Raw genomic sequence first — 17,878 nt, 5'->3', positions numbered from 1 at the left:
GCGTTCAACACCATAGTGCCCTCAAAGCTCATCACTAAGCTAAGGACCCTGGGACTAAACATCTCCCTCTGCAACTGGATCCTGGACTTCCTGACTGGCCGCCCCCAGGTGGTAAGAGTACTGTAGGTAACAGCACATCCGCCACACTGAACCTCAACAAGGGGGCCCCTCAGTGGTGCGTGCTCAGTCCCCTCCTGTACTCCTTGTTCACTCATGACTGCATGGCCAGGCATGACTACAACACCATCATCAAGTTTGCTGATGACACAACAGTGGTAGGTCTCATCACCAACAGCGGTGATCGAGACAATGGAGATGATTGTGGACTACAGGAAAAAGAGAACCGAGCATGCCCCCATTCTCATCGATGGGGCTGCAGTGGAGCAGGTGGAGAGCTTCAAGTTCCTTGGTGTCCACATCACCAACAAACTATCATGGTCCAAACACCCTAAGACAGTCATGAAGAGGGCAGGACAAAGCCTATTCCCCCTCAGGAGACTGAAAATATTTGGCATGGGTCCTCAGATCCTCAAAAGGTTATACAGCCGCACCATCGAGAGCATCCTGACTGGTTGCATCAATGCCTGGTATGGAAACTGCTCGGTGTCCGACCACAAGGCACTACAGAGGGTAGTGCGTACGGCCCAGTACATCACTGGGGCCAAGCTTCATGCCATCCAGGACCTGTATACCAGGCGGTGTCAGAGGAAGGCCCTAAACATTTTCAAAGACCTAGTCATAGACTGTTCTCTCTGCTACTGCACGACAAGCGGTACTGGAGCACCAAGTCTAGGTCCAAAAGGCTTCTTAACAGATTCTACCCCCAAGCCGTAAGACTCCTGAACATCTAATCAAAGGGCTACCCAGACCCCTCTTTTACGCTGCTGCTACTCTGTTTATTATCTATGCATTGTCACTTTAACTCTACCTACAGTGCCTTGCGAAAGTATTCGGCCCCATTGAACTTTGCGACCTTTTGCCACATTTCAGGCTTCAAACATAAAGATATAAAACTGTATTTTTTTGTGAAGAATCAACAACAAGTGGGACACAATCATGAAGTGGAACGACATTTATTGGATATTTCAAACTTTTTTAACAAATCAAAAACTGAAAAATTGGCCGTGCAAGATTATTCAGCCCCCTTAAGTTAATACTTTGTAGCACCACCTTTTACTGCAATTATAGCTGTAAATCGCTTGGGGTATGTCTCTATCAGTTTTGCACATCGAGAGACTGAAATTTTATCCCATTCCTCCTTGCAAAACAGCTCAAGCTCAGTGAGGTTGGATGGAGAGCATTTGTGAACAGCAGTTTTCAGTTCTTTCCACAGATTCTCGATTGGATTCAGGTCTGGACTTTGACTTGGCCATTCTAACACCTGGATATGTTTATTTTTGAACCATTCCATTGTAGATTTTGCTTTATGTTTTGGATCATTGTCTTGTTGGAAGACAAATCTCCGTCCCAGTCTCAGGTCTTTTGCACACTCCATCAGGTTTTCTTCCAGAATGGTCCTGTATTTGGCTCCATCCATCTTCCCAACAATTTTAACCATCTTCCCTGTCCCTGCTGAAGAAAAGCAGGCCCAAACCATGATGCTGCCACCACCATGTTTGACAGTGGGGATGGTGTGTTCAGGGTGATGAGCTGTGTTGCTTTTACGCCAAACATAACGTTTTGCATTGTTGCCAAAAAGTTCAATTTTGGTTTCATCTGACCAGAGCACCTTCTTCCACATGTTTGGTGTGTCTCCCAGGTGGCTTGCGGCAAACTTTAAACAACACTTTTTATGGATATCTTTAAGAAATGGCTTTCTTCTTGCCACTCTTCCATAAAGGCCAGATTTGTGCAATATACGACTGATTGTTGTCCTATGGACAGAGTCTCCCACCTCAGCTGTAGATCTCTGCAGTTCATCCAGAGTGATCATGGGCCTCTTGGCTGCATCTCTGATCAGTCTTCTCCTTGTATGAGCTGAAAGTTTAGAGGGACGGCCAGGTCTTGGTAGATTTTCAGTGGTCTGATACTCCTTCCATTTCAATATTATCGCTTGCACAGTGCTCCTTGGGATGTTTAAAGCTTGGGAAATCTTTTTGTATCCAAATCCGGCTTTAAACTTCTTCACAACAGTATCTCGGACCTGCCTGGTGTGTTCCTTGTTCTTCATGATGCTCTCTGCGCTTTTAGCGGACCTCTGAGACTATCACAGTGCAGGTGCATTTATACGGAGACTTGATTACACACAGGTGGATTGTATTTATCATCATTAGTCATTTAGGTCAACATTGGATCATTCAGAGATCCTCACTGAATTTCTGGAGAGAGTTTGCTGCACTGAAAGTAAAGGGGCTGAATAATTTTGCACGCCCAATTTTTCAGTTTTTGATTTGTTAAAAAAGTTTGAAATATCCAATAAATGTCGTTCCACTTCATGATTGTGTCCCACTTGTTGTTGATTCTTCACAACATACACACAGACAGTGAATGCTGCTGTTCTATGATATACCATTTATTCAACTGCGTGACCAAGGTCACTTCTCACTTCATATTGTAAATACAGTGTTGCCTAATACAGTCCATTATTATGCATACTACCGCTCTTATTACTCGCTATGTTTTGCTCTTTTTATCAATGTTATGGTTATTATTGTTACTGCGTTGTTGAGGGAGCTAGAGCATTTCCTCGCCTACCTGCTGCTGTAAACTGTGTATGTGACGAATACATTTTTATGTGAGATGCTGTATCTGACTGCACTGCAGCACAGCCTGCACTGGATATGACTAAATTCTCCTTGTAGGGTAACATAAGCCTCCGCTCTATCCACAGGTCAGAGTCCACCCTCCATCCAGTCCATCTAATCCACATCCACAGATGACTTCATTGATTACATCAAAGTTAATAAGTGACTAAGTCGCTTGTGTGACTTTTACTTAGACACTGGTTAGTGGTTACCCTGTTGTTGTTTGCAGAAGTCTATTTGGCTTTGGAGGCGTGGCAAGGCTATTTTCCAATATCCATAGTAGACCTACTGGCTCTTAAAATGGAGCGATGTACTGGGGGTGCCTTAAAGTGGTATGCTAGTACAGTACATTGGAACGAAGCCTTTGATTACAAAGTACCACAACTCTCTCTTTCGCCTTCCTTCTAATTTCTTTATTTGGAAAGTTGCCGTAACAGTCTGACCGTGAAGGATTGAGTCCACTACTGAAGTAGCTGTGTAAGGCTAAGCCTTAACCTTGGCCTTTCTGTACGTAATATACAAAGATGTCTCATATGGCTCCCGTGTGGCTTAGTTGGTAGAGCAGGGCGCTAGCAACTCCAGAGTTGTGGGTTCGTATTTCCATGGGGGACCAGTATAACAGTGTGCGCACTCTGGATAAGAATGTCTCATGTTGTCTCAGTGTGACAAAGTCGTGCTAATCTTATTTTCGCTGTGGAGTTACTGAAAGTCTCAACTTCAGTCTGACGGATTGAACAGAATGTAAGCAAATGATTATTTCTCAGCGTAGTAAGGAAATGACAAAAATGCCGTAGGAGGGCAACTGGCCAGAAATGCACAACAATGTTGAAATATTTGACTTCTTATAGTCATTATCTGTGGCATACACAAAATAGTTGTCCTATTTTAATTTTATTTATCAGTATTTGCAATAAAGTCACTGTACCAGAATGTAACTGTGACCCTAGACACACTACCGGGAATCTGGTTCGCAATTAACTCATAGGGATGGCTTATAGTTGAGTAACAGTAGGTGGGTTCTGCCTTCCAGTTTGGTTAAGGATTCTCAGATCGGACATTTTCATGATAACTGCCACTACTGCTGGGAAAAGTTACTAGGCGACAGACAGTTACAAAGTAAACATGTAAGAAAAACATGGTTCTTGACGGAAGAGGCTGGATAGTCAAACTTTGACCTACAGCAGCACCCGGGTCCATCTGGTGTTATCTGTTAATGTCCTTCCTGTCTAGAGAGGCAGATTAACTATGATGCTATTGTGGCCAGACAGAGCTTTCTGCACAGACAGCCTGTCTTCTCTCTGTGTGTGTGTGTGTGTGTGTGTGTGTGTGTGTGTGTGTGTGTGTGCGTGTGTGCGTGTGTGCGTGCGTGCGTGCGTGCGTGCGTGCGTGCGTTTAGGGTGGTGTCTTTGTTTCATGGGTTTGGGTTTCCTCTATTTCCCGGAGATCACATGACATTTTTCAGCTAGAGACAGGACATTAGGTGTAAAGGCCAGTTCAACCAATCCTAACATTTTGCTGAAGTTACAGTACTGAACAGCTACTGTCTGCACTGGGCCTGGGCCACATCGGGCCTGAGTGGTTTACAGCAATCTGACCTGAACACTCCTCTAATGATAGAGGAAGGCAGATGTTCACAAAGATGGCTATCCAGAATTAGAGAGAGAGAAAATGTCACAACCTGATCTCTCTCACCTGTCCTTGTTATTGTCTCCACCCCCTCCAGGTGTCGCTTATTTTCCCCCGTGAAATGAATCCCTGTGTTTCCTGTCTCTCTGTGGCAGTTCGTCTTGTATGTTTATCAAGTCAACCAGCGTGTTTTTTGTTATTCCTGTACTCCTTTTTCTATTCTCTTTTGCCAGTCCACCCAGGTTTTGACCCTTGCCTGTTTTCTGGACTCCATTCCCGCCTGCCTGACTTTTCTGCCTGCCTGCCCTTCGGTACTTACTGGACTCAAAACTGGTTTGGACTTTTTGCCTGTACACAACCATTCTCCTGCCTACCCCTTTTTGGATGAATAAACATCTAAGACTCCAACCATCTGCCTCCTGTGTCTGCATCTGGGTCTCGCCTTGTGCCCTCTTCGAAAGACGTATGTTCAAGAAACCCTTGTACAATTTACAGTGAAATTATTGAAATATTAACACTTTACAAACTCCTAAAAAAACTGAAATAACAGAGACATGCTGAAGCAGTTTCCTGCACCTGTAATCCTCATCTATCAGATCATGTTGAGCTAGGCCTGGCTGTATGGGGGACTATTCAGGGGTGCTGTGTGAGGGCTGAGGGAAAGGTTATGTGTGTGTGTGTGTGTGTGTGTGTGTGTGTGTGTGTGTGTGTGTGTGTGTGGGGTGATGGAATAGGAGTGTGTGTGGGAGGGAGAGGGAAAGCATGGATCATTTACCCTGGGACAGTGAGAAGGCAGTGAAAACACAGAACCACACACCCCGGGTTCAAACAAGAACACACACATACACACACTCACTCACATTAACACTACAGTAGCAATGCACACTCTCTCACTTTCGACCGCCTCATGCTTTACTTATTAGGGAAACTTTAGGGTTTTCATTGAGGTGGAACTGTCCCCAAAATGTGTTGCATTTATCACAGTAATGTTATGTATTCAGTTCATGGGTTTTTAGTTTGTGTGTGGCGCTTGCATGTGTGTGTTACGTCATATTCTGTTCTTTCTACTGAAGGTGCAGATAGAACTTTAAAACAGTACCCTGTGTTTGGGTCACATTGCTCAGAAGGCCACTAACGGATTCCACACTAACACCAGCTCATTCTTGCTAAGGGAGAAGGCAGGAAACTGACCACGACAACACAGAGCACAGGGGTTAACTCTATGGCACGAGGCCAGTGTTGCGTTCCATTCCAGAAAGCTGTTCCCTATAGATAGTTCCCTCGGGTTCTGTCCTTGTTCACTGCCCTCTACAGAGCTCAGACACTTGGACAGCTGTGATAGAACCTGTTCCTGCACTAACGCTGTCACGTATGCCAGAGGGCTTAGCTCCCTGGCATACTTTAGTTGGGGGATAACTCTCCTGTCTTGAGACGCAGCCCAGATCTAAATACGTTTATATAACAGGCACATAATGACCAGCTAGACTACCAGGAATTGGGTAGCACTGGGAAAACATCCAAATTGACCAATTATGTCTGCCACTGAAAGAGACACAGTGGTGACCAACATGGATGGCGCATCATTGAAACAGCTATCAGTTTGTAGCCAGCCTTAATAAAAAGCCAATTGGGCAACACTGCCCTCTGTTGGAGATACTTAGCTGTGTCCTTAAAATCAAGCCAGGCCAAACCCAGTCATATCTCTACGGAAACGCAGTCCAATTAATATAAAGATTTACATAATCAAGATCTACATAATCCATGCCATGTTGTGTAATAATATAATAAAACCAAAATCAACATCAGATAACTGACGAAGTGGTAAATAGCGAAACTCCCCGGTCAATAGTAATATCATGGGTGTTACAAACATGTGCGTTTTAATGACTAGCCCTTGTCGGGGTAGGTTCCTTGTTCCTTGTCAATCCTTGGCTTATTGGTGATATCAGCAATCAGACAATATCTGCAGCAGAACATATGAACCTTAATCAATAACGGGGAGGGTCTTTGAGACTCACTACCTACACCCTCTATTGTCAGGGAAACGCCAAGTGTCGCTGTAGTCCTCTAATTAGACAGTATATCAATTACACCACCATGTTGTACAGTATTCACCCAATCCAGTCATATATCAATTACACCACCATGTTATACAGTATTCACCCAATCCAGTCATATATCAATTACACCACCATGTCCTACAGTATTCACCCAATCCAGTCATATATCAATTACACCACCATGTCCTACAGTATTCACCCAATCCAGTCATATATCAATTACACCACCATGTTATACAGTATTCACCCAATCCAGTCATATATCAATTACACCACCATGTCCTACAGTATTCACCCAATCCAGTCATATATCAATTACACCACCATGTCCTACAGTATTCACCCAATCCAGTCATATATCAATTACACCACCATGTCCTACAGTATTCACCCAATCCAGTCATATATCAATTACACCATGTCCTACAGTATTCACCCAATCCAGTCATATATCAATTACACCACCATGTCCTACAGTATTCACCCAATCCAGTCATATATCAATTACACCACCATGTCCTACAGTATTCACCCAATCCAGTCATATATCAATTACACCACCATGTCCTACAGTATTCACCCAATCCAGTCATATATCAATTACACCACCATGTCCTACAGTATTCACCCAATCCAGTCATATATCAATTACACCACCATGTCCTACAGTATTCACCCAATCCAGTCATATATCAATTACACCACCATGTCCTACAGTATTCACCCAATCCAGTCATATATCAATTACACCATGTCCTACAGTATTCACCCAATCCAGTCATATATCAATTACACCACCATGTCCTACAGTATTCACCCAATCCAGTCATATATCAATTACACCACCATGTCCTACAGTATTCACCCAATCCAGTCATATATCAATTACACCACCATGTCCTACAGTATTCACCCAATCCAGTCATATATCAATTACACCACCATGTCCTACAGTATTCACCCAATCCAGTCATATATCAATTACACCACCATGTCCTACAGTATTCACCCAATCCAGTCATATATCAATTACACCACCATGTCCTACAGTATTCACCCAATCCAGTCATATATCAATTACACCACCATGTCCTACAGTATTCACCCAATCCAGTCATATATCAATTACACCACCTTGTCCTACAGTATTCACCCAATCCAGTCATATATCAATTACACCACCATGTCCTACAGTATTCACCCAATCCAGTCATATATCAATTACACCACCATGTCCTACAGTATTCACCCAATCCAGTCATATATCAATTACACCACCATGTCCTACAGTATTCACCCAATCCAGTCATATATCAATTACACCACCATGTCCGACAGTATTCACCCAATCCAGTCATATATCAATTACACCACCTTGTCCTACAGTATTCACCCAATCCAGTCATATATCAATTACACCACCATGTCCTACAGTATTCACCCAATCCAGTCATATATCAATTACACCACCATGTCCTACAGTATTCACCCAATCCAGTCATATATCAATTACACCACCATGTCCGACAGTATTCACCCAATCCAGTCATATATCAATTACACCACCATGTGTACAGTATTCACCCAATCCAGTCATATATCAATTACACCACCTTGTCCTACAGTATTCACCCAATCCAGTCATATATCAATTACACCACCATGTCCTACAGTATTCACCCAATCCAGTCATATATCAATTACACCACCATGTCCTACAGTATTCACCCAATCCAGTCATATATCAATTACGCCACCATGTTGTACAGTATTCACCCAATCCAGTCATATATCAATTACACCACCATGTTGTACAGTATTCACCCAATCCAGTCATATATCAATTACACCACCATGTCCTACAGTATTCACCAAATCCAGTCATATATCAATTACACCACCATGTCCTACAGTATTCACCCAATCCAGTCATATATCAATTACACCACCATGTCCTACAGTATTCACCCAATCCAGTCATATATCAATTACACCACCATGTCCTACAGTATTCACCCAATCCAGTCATATATCAATTACACCACCATGTCCTACAGTATTCACCCAATCCAGTCATATATCAATTACACCACCATGTCCTACAGTATTCACCCAATCCAGTCATATATCAATTACACCACCATGTCCTACAGTATTCACCCAATCCAGTCATATATCAATTACACCACCATGTCCTACAGTATTCACCCAATCCAGTCATATATCAATTACACCATGTCCTACAGTATTCACCCAATCCAGTCATATATCAATTACACCACCATGTTGTACAGTATTCACCCAATCCAGTCATATATCAATTACACCACCATGTCCTACAGTATTCACCCAATCCAGTCATATATCAATTACACCACCATGTCCTACAGTATTCACCCAATCCAGTCATATATCAATTACACCACCATGTCCTACAGTATTCACCCAATCCAGTCATATATCAATTACACCACCATGTCCTACAGTATTCACCCAATCCAGTCATATATCAATTACACCACCATGTCCTACAGTATTCACCAAATCCAGTCATATATCAATTACACCACCTTGTCCTACAGTATTCACCCAATCCAGTCATATATCAATTACTCCACCATGTCCTACAGTATTCACCCAATCCAGTCATATATCAATTACACCACCATGTCCTACAGTATTCACCCAATCCAGTCATATATCAATTACACCACCATGTCCTACAGTATTCACCCAATCCAGTCATATATCAATTACACCACCATGTCCTACAGTATTCACCCAATCCAGTCATATATCAATTACACCACCATGTCCTACAGTATTCACCCAATCCAGTCATATATCAATTACACCACCATGTCCTACAGTATTCACCCAATCCAGTCATATATCAATTACTCCACCATGTCCTACAGTATTCACCCAATCCAGTCATATATCAATTACACCACCATGTCCTACAGTATTCACCCAATCCAGTCATATATCAATTACACCACCATGTCCTACAGTATTCACCCAATCCAGTCATATATCAATTACACCACCATGTCCTACAGTATTCACCCAATCCAGTCATATATCAATTACACCACCATGTCCTACAGTATTCACCCAATCCAGTCATATATCAATTACACCACCATGTCCTACAGTATTCACCCAATCCAGTCATATATCAATTACACCACCATGTCCTACAGTATTCACCCAATCCAGTCATATATCAATTACACCACCATGTCCTACAGTATTCACCCAATCCAGTCATATATCAATTACTCCACCATGTCCTACAGTATTCACCCAATCCAGTCATATATCAATTACACCACCATGTTATACAGTATTCACCCAATCCAGTCATATATCAATTACACCACCATGTCCTACAGTATTCACCCAATCCAGTCATATATCAATTACACCATGTCCTACAGTATTCACCCAATCCAGTCATATATCAATTACACCACCATGTCCTACAGTATTCACCCAATCCAGTCATATATCAATTACACCATGTCCTACAGTATTCACCCAATCCAGTCATATATCAATTACACCATGTCCTACAGTATTCACCCAATCCAGTCATATATCAATTACACCACCATGTCCTACAGTATTCACCCAATCCAGTCATATATCAATTACACCACCATGTCCTACAGTATTCACCCAATCCAGTCATATATCAATTACACCACCATGTCCTACAGTATTCACCCAATCCAGTCATATATCAATTACACCACCATGTGTACAGTATTCACCCAATCCAGTCATATATCAATTACACCACCATGTCCTACAGTATTCACCCAATCCAGTCATATATCAATTACACCACCATGTCCTACAGTATTCACCCAATCCAGTCATATATCAATTACACCACCATGTCCTACAGTATTCACCCAATCCAGTCATATATCAATTACACCACCATGTCCTACAGTATTCACCCAATCCAGTCATATATCAATTACACCACCATGTCCTACAGTATTCACCCAATCCAGTCATATATCAATTACACCACCATGTCCTACAGTATTCACCCAATCCAGTCATATATCAATTACACCACCATGTCCTACAGTATTCACCCAATCCAGTCATATATCAATTACACCACCATGTGTACAGTATTCACCCAATCCAGTCATATATCAATTACACCACCATGTGTACAGTATTCACCCAATCCAGTCATATATCAATTACACCACCATGTTGTACAGTATTCACCCAATCCAGTCATATATCAATTACACCACCATGTGTACAGTATTCACCCAATCCAGTCATATATCAATTACACCACCATGTGTACAGTATTCACCCAATCCAGTCATATATCAATTACACCACCATGTTGTACAGTATTCACCCAATCCAGTCATATATCAATTACACCACCATGTCCTACAGTATTCATCCAATCCAGTCATATATCAATTACACCATGTCCTACAGTATTCACCCAATCCAGTCATATATCAATTACACCACCATGTTGTACAGTATTCACCCAATCCAGTCATATATCAATTACACCACCATGTCCTACAGTATTCACCCAATCCAGTCATATATCAATTACACCACCATGTCCTACAGTATTCACCCAATCCAGTCATATATCAATTACACCACCATGTCCTACAGTATTCACCCAATCCAGTCATATATCAATTACACCACCATGTCCTACAGTATTCACCCAATCCAGTCATATATCAATTACACCACCATGTCCTACAGTATTCACCCAATCCAGTCATATATCAATTACACCACCATGTCCTACAGTATTCACCCAATCCAGTCATATATCAATTACACCACCATGTCCTACAGTATTCACCCAATCCAGTCATATATCAATTACACCACCATGTCCTACAGTATTCACCCAATCCAGTCATATATCAATTACACCACCATGTCCTACAGTATTCACCCAAAATACTGTATTTATTCACTGTCTGTAAACATGTGAGAATCATTTGTCTCAGAAATGTCTACAGGACAGTGGTGTTTGGGTCTCTCTGGTAGGGTCATTCAGACATGACTAGAATAGACTCATCTCTTTCCTGTCAGCTAGCATCCTGCGGGTCAGAGGCACAGGAACAACAAGACGTGCCACAAGGTCACACCTGCGAGCTGCTGGGGCCTGATGGAAACTCACAGAGAAATAACAAAAATGCAAAAGAAAATAATAAATACAACATTCTAGATCAGCGGGCTTATTCTAGACTTCTATTTTGGTGATCTGTAAAAACATGATTGTTTTTGTCTAATTGCCTCCTATAGTTAGAGCAGGGGGCTTTTTGTTGGCTAAACGCAACAGTTCCCTCAGAAGATATGTGAAGATGACGTGTAAAGATATGTAAAAATATGAGCAGAACAGCTCTTGTTCAGACTGGCTTATCAGCTTCAGACAGGCATTTCCTTCCTCGCTCTGCAGTCACATGTGCTGGCTGAAAAAGTCACTGAAGGGCCTCACTGACACACAGGAAACATGGACAGAAATGTGTGTCATTTTACCTCGTCATATATTTCACTGTATATGATTCAGTATTAGGAGTAGTGTTACTAAGGTAAGACCATACATCAAACGGAAGTTTACTAGAGTGTTACCCCCTGTTTGACTAAATAGCTCAAGTGACTTGATCAGTACGCCAATAGAGTAGTTCTCTTAATGACCTTTTTTTATTTTTTATTATCTGATCTATTAAAAAAAAGTGTCATAGTTCTGCTCCTTTAGCAGGTGTAAACGCCATTCCCATCAATAAAGCTTCACTGAGGGGTTGGCACAACTCCAGGCAAAATAATGTTTTCTAAAGGACACATGACAGGGATTGACTGGTTACCACTAAAGGGTGGTGTTTGCTTATAGTGGACGTTGCGAGACCAGTTATTCAGCAGCCGAAAATTAGGCTGGCAGCAGTAGCATGAACTTGATAGCCCAAAGATATTTGAAGTACTCTACTGCAACGAAAGTACAGTGCCAGTCAAAAGTTTGGACACACCTACTCATTCAAGGGTTTATCTTAATTTTTTTACAATTTTCTACATTGTAGAATAATAGTGAAGACATCAAATCTATGAAATAACACATATGGAATCATGAAGTAACCAAAAAAGTGTCAAACAGATCAAAATCTATTTTATATTTGAGATTCTTCAACGTCGCCACCATTTGCCTTGTTCATTAGAGTTACCAGCCTCAGAAATTGCAGCCCAAATAAACGCTTCACAGAGTTCAAGTAAAAGACAGATCTCAACATCAACTGTTCAGAGGAGACTGAATCGGGCATTCATTGTCAAATTGCTGCAAAGAAACCACTACTAAAGGACACCAATAAGAAGAAGAGACTTGCTTGTGCCAAGAAACAAGAGCAATGGACATTAGACCGGTGGAAATCTGTACTTTGGTGTGATGAGTACAAATTTGACATTTCTGCTTCCAATCGCTGTGTCTTTGTGAGACGCAGAGTAGGTGAACGAATGATTTCCGCATGTGTGGTTCACACTGTGAAGCATGGAGGAGGAGGTGTGATGTGTGGGAGTGCTTTGCTGGTGACACTGTCTGTGATTTATTTAGAATTCAAGGCACACTTAACCAGCATGGCTACCACATCATTCTGCAGCGATACGCCATCCCATCTGGTTTGCGCTTATTAAGACTATCTTTTGTTTTTCAACAGGACAATGGCCCAACACACCTCCAGGCTGGGTAAGGGCTATTTGACCAAGAAGGAGAGTGATGGAGTGCTGCATCAGATGACCTGGCCTCCACAATCATCCAACCTCAACCCAATTGAGATGGTTTGGGATGAGTTGGACCGCAGGGTGAAGGAAAAGCAGCGAACAAGTTCTCAGTATATGTAGAAATTCCTTTAAGACTGTTGGAAAATAATTCCAGGTGAAGCTGGTTGAGAGAATGTCAAGCGTGTGCAAAGCTGTCATCAAGGCAAAGGGTGGCTACTTTGAAGAATCTAAAAATACATTATATTTGGACTTGTTTAACACTTTTTTCAGTTACTACATTATTCCATATGTGTTATTTCCTAGTTATGATTTCTTCACTATTATTTCACTATTATTCTACAATAACAATAAATAAAAATGATATAAGGAGTAGGCGTATCCAAACTTTTGACTGGTACTGTATTTTAGAAATGCAACGTCTTCAAAAGAGCTCTTTAGGCTCAAACAGGTTGTGGCAGGTTTTTTGTGTGCTGCCAGGATGACATAGCTCAGCCAAATACTTTTCTACAGCCCATTGCTCCGCCTTCCTCTCTCTGGTTTAACTCACTGAGAAAATCTTGATGGAAGTACAGAGAGACTTCTTGACAGAGATGTGACCTGCCCGGACATCAGGAACGATCTGCCCATATTGTCGATACCTAAAGTTGATTATTTCAAAGGACTATCTATCCGGACAAACTCTGGCAATGGGGAAACTTTTGCTATTTTCATTGGTTTCTTTTCTTTTGCTGGATGTGACATTTCAATCCAAAGGTAAAGACAACCATTGACAACATTTGATCAAAAAGTAATAATTCTTGAAAGACGTCGAAACTAAAATGCTAATCTAATAATTTAGGAAATGTTTAGTACAGATGCTTGTTCCCTTTTTTGTTTCCAACTGTGGGATTTATCAAGTTTTTTTAGCAGAATTGAATGCATGTTTAGCACTATGAAATCCTTATTTTTTGTTGTTGCAGTAACTTGCACATCTTTACACAGTAGTTATGTGAATCACTAAAGCATTGTGTAAGATTTGATGAATCTACCTTGTACAGATAGAGGTTTCTTTATCTCTCCTGACTCACACGCTTGTCATGTGTTCCCGCATGTTACTTTGAATACCACACCTTTGACTTACAGCGGAGGCCATTCCATGTTAGCAGCTCTTCTCATTTCCATAGTTATTCAACTAAGTCATTACATGTCAAAATACCTTAACTTTACTAAATTGACTGTATGCTTTAGGATATTAGAAAAACAAATGCGCAGTGTTTTGTTTCCTGCATATTTCTCTCTTTCAATTATTTACCGTCACATGTTATGTATCCCTATGGAAATGAACGCCGTTAACCAAATAAATGAATACGGACGTGAAAAACAAACAACAAACGCTGTTTTGAATAGCCTGTAGTTTCAGTGTGTTGTTATGGTACCAAATCCTAATGTCTCCCCCCCTTCATGTACTTCCCCAGGGAAAAGGGCCAAGAAATCCAAGTGGAACATCACTGTAAATCCCAGAACATTTAAAGGAAAAATCATACAGTTAAAGTCTGTCTCTCTCCCTAATGCCTGCCAACAGACACAGACACAACAAGCACCCCATTATTCTGGCCCCCCCACTGCCTCTGCTCCTACCCCTCCGGCGCTGTGGTTGCTAAGCAACGACACAGCGGCGTACCTCGCCGGCCCCCTGAGCAGGTGGGTCATCCCCAGTTTTTACATGCTGGCCATTGTCGTGGGGATCCCGGCCAACATCGCCATCTTGTCCGCCGTGGCCACCGAAGTCAGGCGGGTGTCGTCGGCCATCCTCTACTGCAGCCTGGCCGTCTCCGACCTCTTCCTCCTCCTCTCCCTCGTCTTCAAGGCCCACTACCATCTCCACGGCAACCACTGGGTGTTCGGCGAGATTGCCTGCCGCATCGTCACAGCCTGTTTCTACGGCAACCTGTACTGCTCGGCACACACGCTAGCCTGTATTAGCGTCAAACGCTACCTGGCCGTGGTGCGCCCGTTTCTCTACAAGAGCCTCCCCAAGAGGGCCTATACCGCCTGGGCCAGTGTGGTTGTTTGGGGGGTGTTTGGGGCTGCTGTCATACCCGAGCTCCTGGTCCGGCAGAGCTACCACCTCCCTCAGCTAGGCCTCACCACTTGCCATGATGTTCTTCCACTGGACTACAGCTCCCATGCTCCTCTGCTCTACTACAAACTGGGCCTGACCTTTCTGGGTCTACTAGTCCCGCTGTTGGTCACAGCTGTGTGTTATGCACGGATAGTCCGAGAACTCAACCACTCACACCACGACTGGGCGCTGTATGTCAAGGCTAGCTCGCTGGTGTTTGTGATTTTTGTGGCATGTTTCGGCCCCGCCGGGACCCTCCACTTCCTGCATTATGTGCGTCTGTTGGCGGGTGAAGAGGACAGCTTCTACGGCTACTTCAATGTGGCAGTGTGTCTGTGCTGTCTGCATGCCTGCCTGGACCCATTCCTCTTCCTCCTTATGTCCAAATCAACCGGATCCAAACTCCACTTCATGACTCTGAGCATCTCCACCTGAATCTTAATCCGGAACAAAAGTACAAAATAATCCACATTTATTCCATGGTCTTCAAGGGGAAGACCATGAGCATCCCCACCTGAATTTGACGTAACCTGGATTAGAATTTGGACCGCAACATCAGGCCTAAATTTGGATCAGCCACTTCAATCTAGATCTCAACTATGTGACTGACTATCGGAAGATAAGGCCAGAAACTGGATCACAGTTTGAGACAGTTATGGATCTCAGTGAGGTTTCTCATCTCAGATCCAGTTTCATATGTGAAATCGGTTTAGATCTGTGTGTGACTTTTTTTTCTTTTTTTAACCCTTATTTTACCAGGTAAATTGACTGAGAACACATTCTCATTTACAGCAAAGACATGGGGAGTAGTTACAGGGGAGAGGAGAGGGGATGAATGAGTCAATTGGCAATTTGTTGTTGGCAAGTCATAAACGGGACCCTTCGGTTGGAAGGGAGAGAGAGAGGAACGTCAACTACTGTATCAATGTTGGGACTCTGAGTAGACCGGACTGGAATTCTGTGTGTGTGTGTGTGTGTGTGTGTGTGTGTGTGTGTGTGTGTGTGTGGGCCTATATATGCCTATTGTATGTGTTGTCTACTTACAAAACCTTAAAAATTAAAAATGTTTTTAAGGATACATGTGAAATATTAACATTTGGCCAAATAATGTATACATTCCAACATATATTACAGATGTACTTCAAATGTAAACACAGTGGCTTCAGAAAGTATTCACACCTCTTTACTTTTTCCACATTTTGTTGTGTTACAAAGTGGGATTAAAATGTATTTAATTGTGATTTTTTTTGTCAAAGATCGACACAAAATACTCTGTCAATATGGAAGAACAATTCTAAAATGTGTAAAACATTCATGAAAAATAATACACTAGTATATCTTGATTAGATAAGTATTCAACCCGCTAGGTCAATATGTGTTAGATTCACCTTGGCCACGATTATAGCTGTGAGTCTTTCTGGGTAAGTCTCTCAGAGCATTCCACACCTGGATTGTGCAACATTTCCATTATCCTTTTCATAATTCTTCAAGATCTGTCAAATTGGTTGTTGATCATTGCTAGACAACCATTTTCAGGTCTTGCCATAGATTTTCAATGAGATTTAACCTTTCTAGGGCAGGCGTTCCGCTAACATTCCGCTGAAAAGGCAGCGCGCGAAATTCAAAAATATTTTTCCGAAATATGTAACTTTCACACATTAACAAGTCCAATACAGCAAATGAACGATACACTTCTTGTTAATCAACCCATCGTGTCCGATTTCAAAAAGGCTTTACAGCGAAAGCACAACACATGATTATGTTAGATCACCGCCAAGTCAAAAAAACACACAGCCATTTTTCCAGCCAAAGATAGGAGTCACAAAAAGCAGAAATATAGATAAAATGAATCACTAACCTTTGATGATCTTCATCAGATGACACTCATAGGACATCATGTAACACAATACACAAATGTTTTGTTCGATAATGTGCATATTTACATCCAAAAATCTCAGTTAACATTGGTGCGTTACGTGCAGTAATGTTTTGATTCCAAAACATCCAGTGATTTTGCAGAAATACTCATAATAAACATTGATAGAAGATACAATTGTTAATCACAGAATTAAAGATAGACTTCTCCTTAATGCAACCACTGTGTCAGATTTTTTAAAAACTTTACGGAGAAAGCATAATCTGAGAACGGCGCTCAGAGCCCAATCCAGCCAGAGAAATATCTGCCATTTTGGAGTCAACAGAAGTTAGAAATAACACTATAAATATTCATCAGATCTTCATCAGAATGCACTCCCAGGAATCCCAGTTCGACAGTAAATGACTGATTTGTTCAATACAATTCCATAAAGTCCATCATTTATGTCCAAATAGCCACTTGTTGTTAGCGTGTTCAGCCCACTAATCCATCTTCATGAGGCGCGAGCACTTCGTCCAGACAAAAACTCGAAAAGTTCCATTACAGGTCGTAGAAACAAGTCAAACGATGTATGGAATCAATCTTTAGGATGTTTTTAACATAAAACATCAACAATGTTCCAACCGGAGAATTCCTATGTCTGAAGAAAAGCCATGGAACGAGAGCTAACTCTGTCGGGAACGCG

At 41.9% G+C, this 17,878-nt stretch overlaps 1 protein-coding gene across 1 annotated transcript; it reads left to right on the top strand.

Moving 5' to 3' along the window:
- Positions 1 to 13,589: 13,589 nt before the first annotated feature.
- Positions 13,590 to 16,558, top strand: LOC110509678 (proteinase-activated receptor 3). Its single transcript, XM_021590701.3, has 2 exons — positions 13,590 to 13,969; positions 14,671 to 16,558. Exons 1-2 carry the CDS (start codon positions 13,903 to 13,905, stop codon positions 15,750 to 15,752), a joined length of 1,149 nt encoding a protein of 382 aa, XP_021446376.3. The 5' UTR covers positions 13,590 to 13,902; the 3' UTR covers positions 15,753 to 16,558.
- Positions 16,559 to 17,878: the final 1,320 nt, after the last annotated feature.

This window comes from Oncorhynchus mykiss, chromosome 29 (assembly GCF_057628025.1).
Source record: "Oncorhynchus mykiss isolate SJ-2025 chromosome 29, ASM5762802v1, whole genome shotgun sequence".
NCBI classification, from domain to species: domain Eukaryota; kingdom Metazoa; phylum Chordata; class Actinopteri; order Salmoniformes; family Salmonidae; genus Oncorhynchus; species Oncorhynchus mykiss.
Note: the sequence above shows the minus strand (reverse complement) of the source record. Positions and strands in the feature narration are given on the sequence as shown.

Bases quoted from the DNA above. Each gene is read 5' to 3' on its own strand.
- LOC110509678 (XM_021590701.3), top strand. From the start codon at position 13,903: ATGGGGAAACTTTTGCTATTTTCATTGGTTTCTTTTCTTTTGCTGGAT. The intron at 13,970-14,670 runs GTAAAGACAACC...GTACTTCCCCAG, and splicing joins TGTGACATTTCAATCCAAAG to GGAAAAGGGCCAAGAAATCC.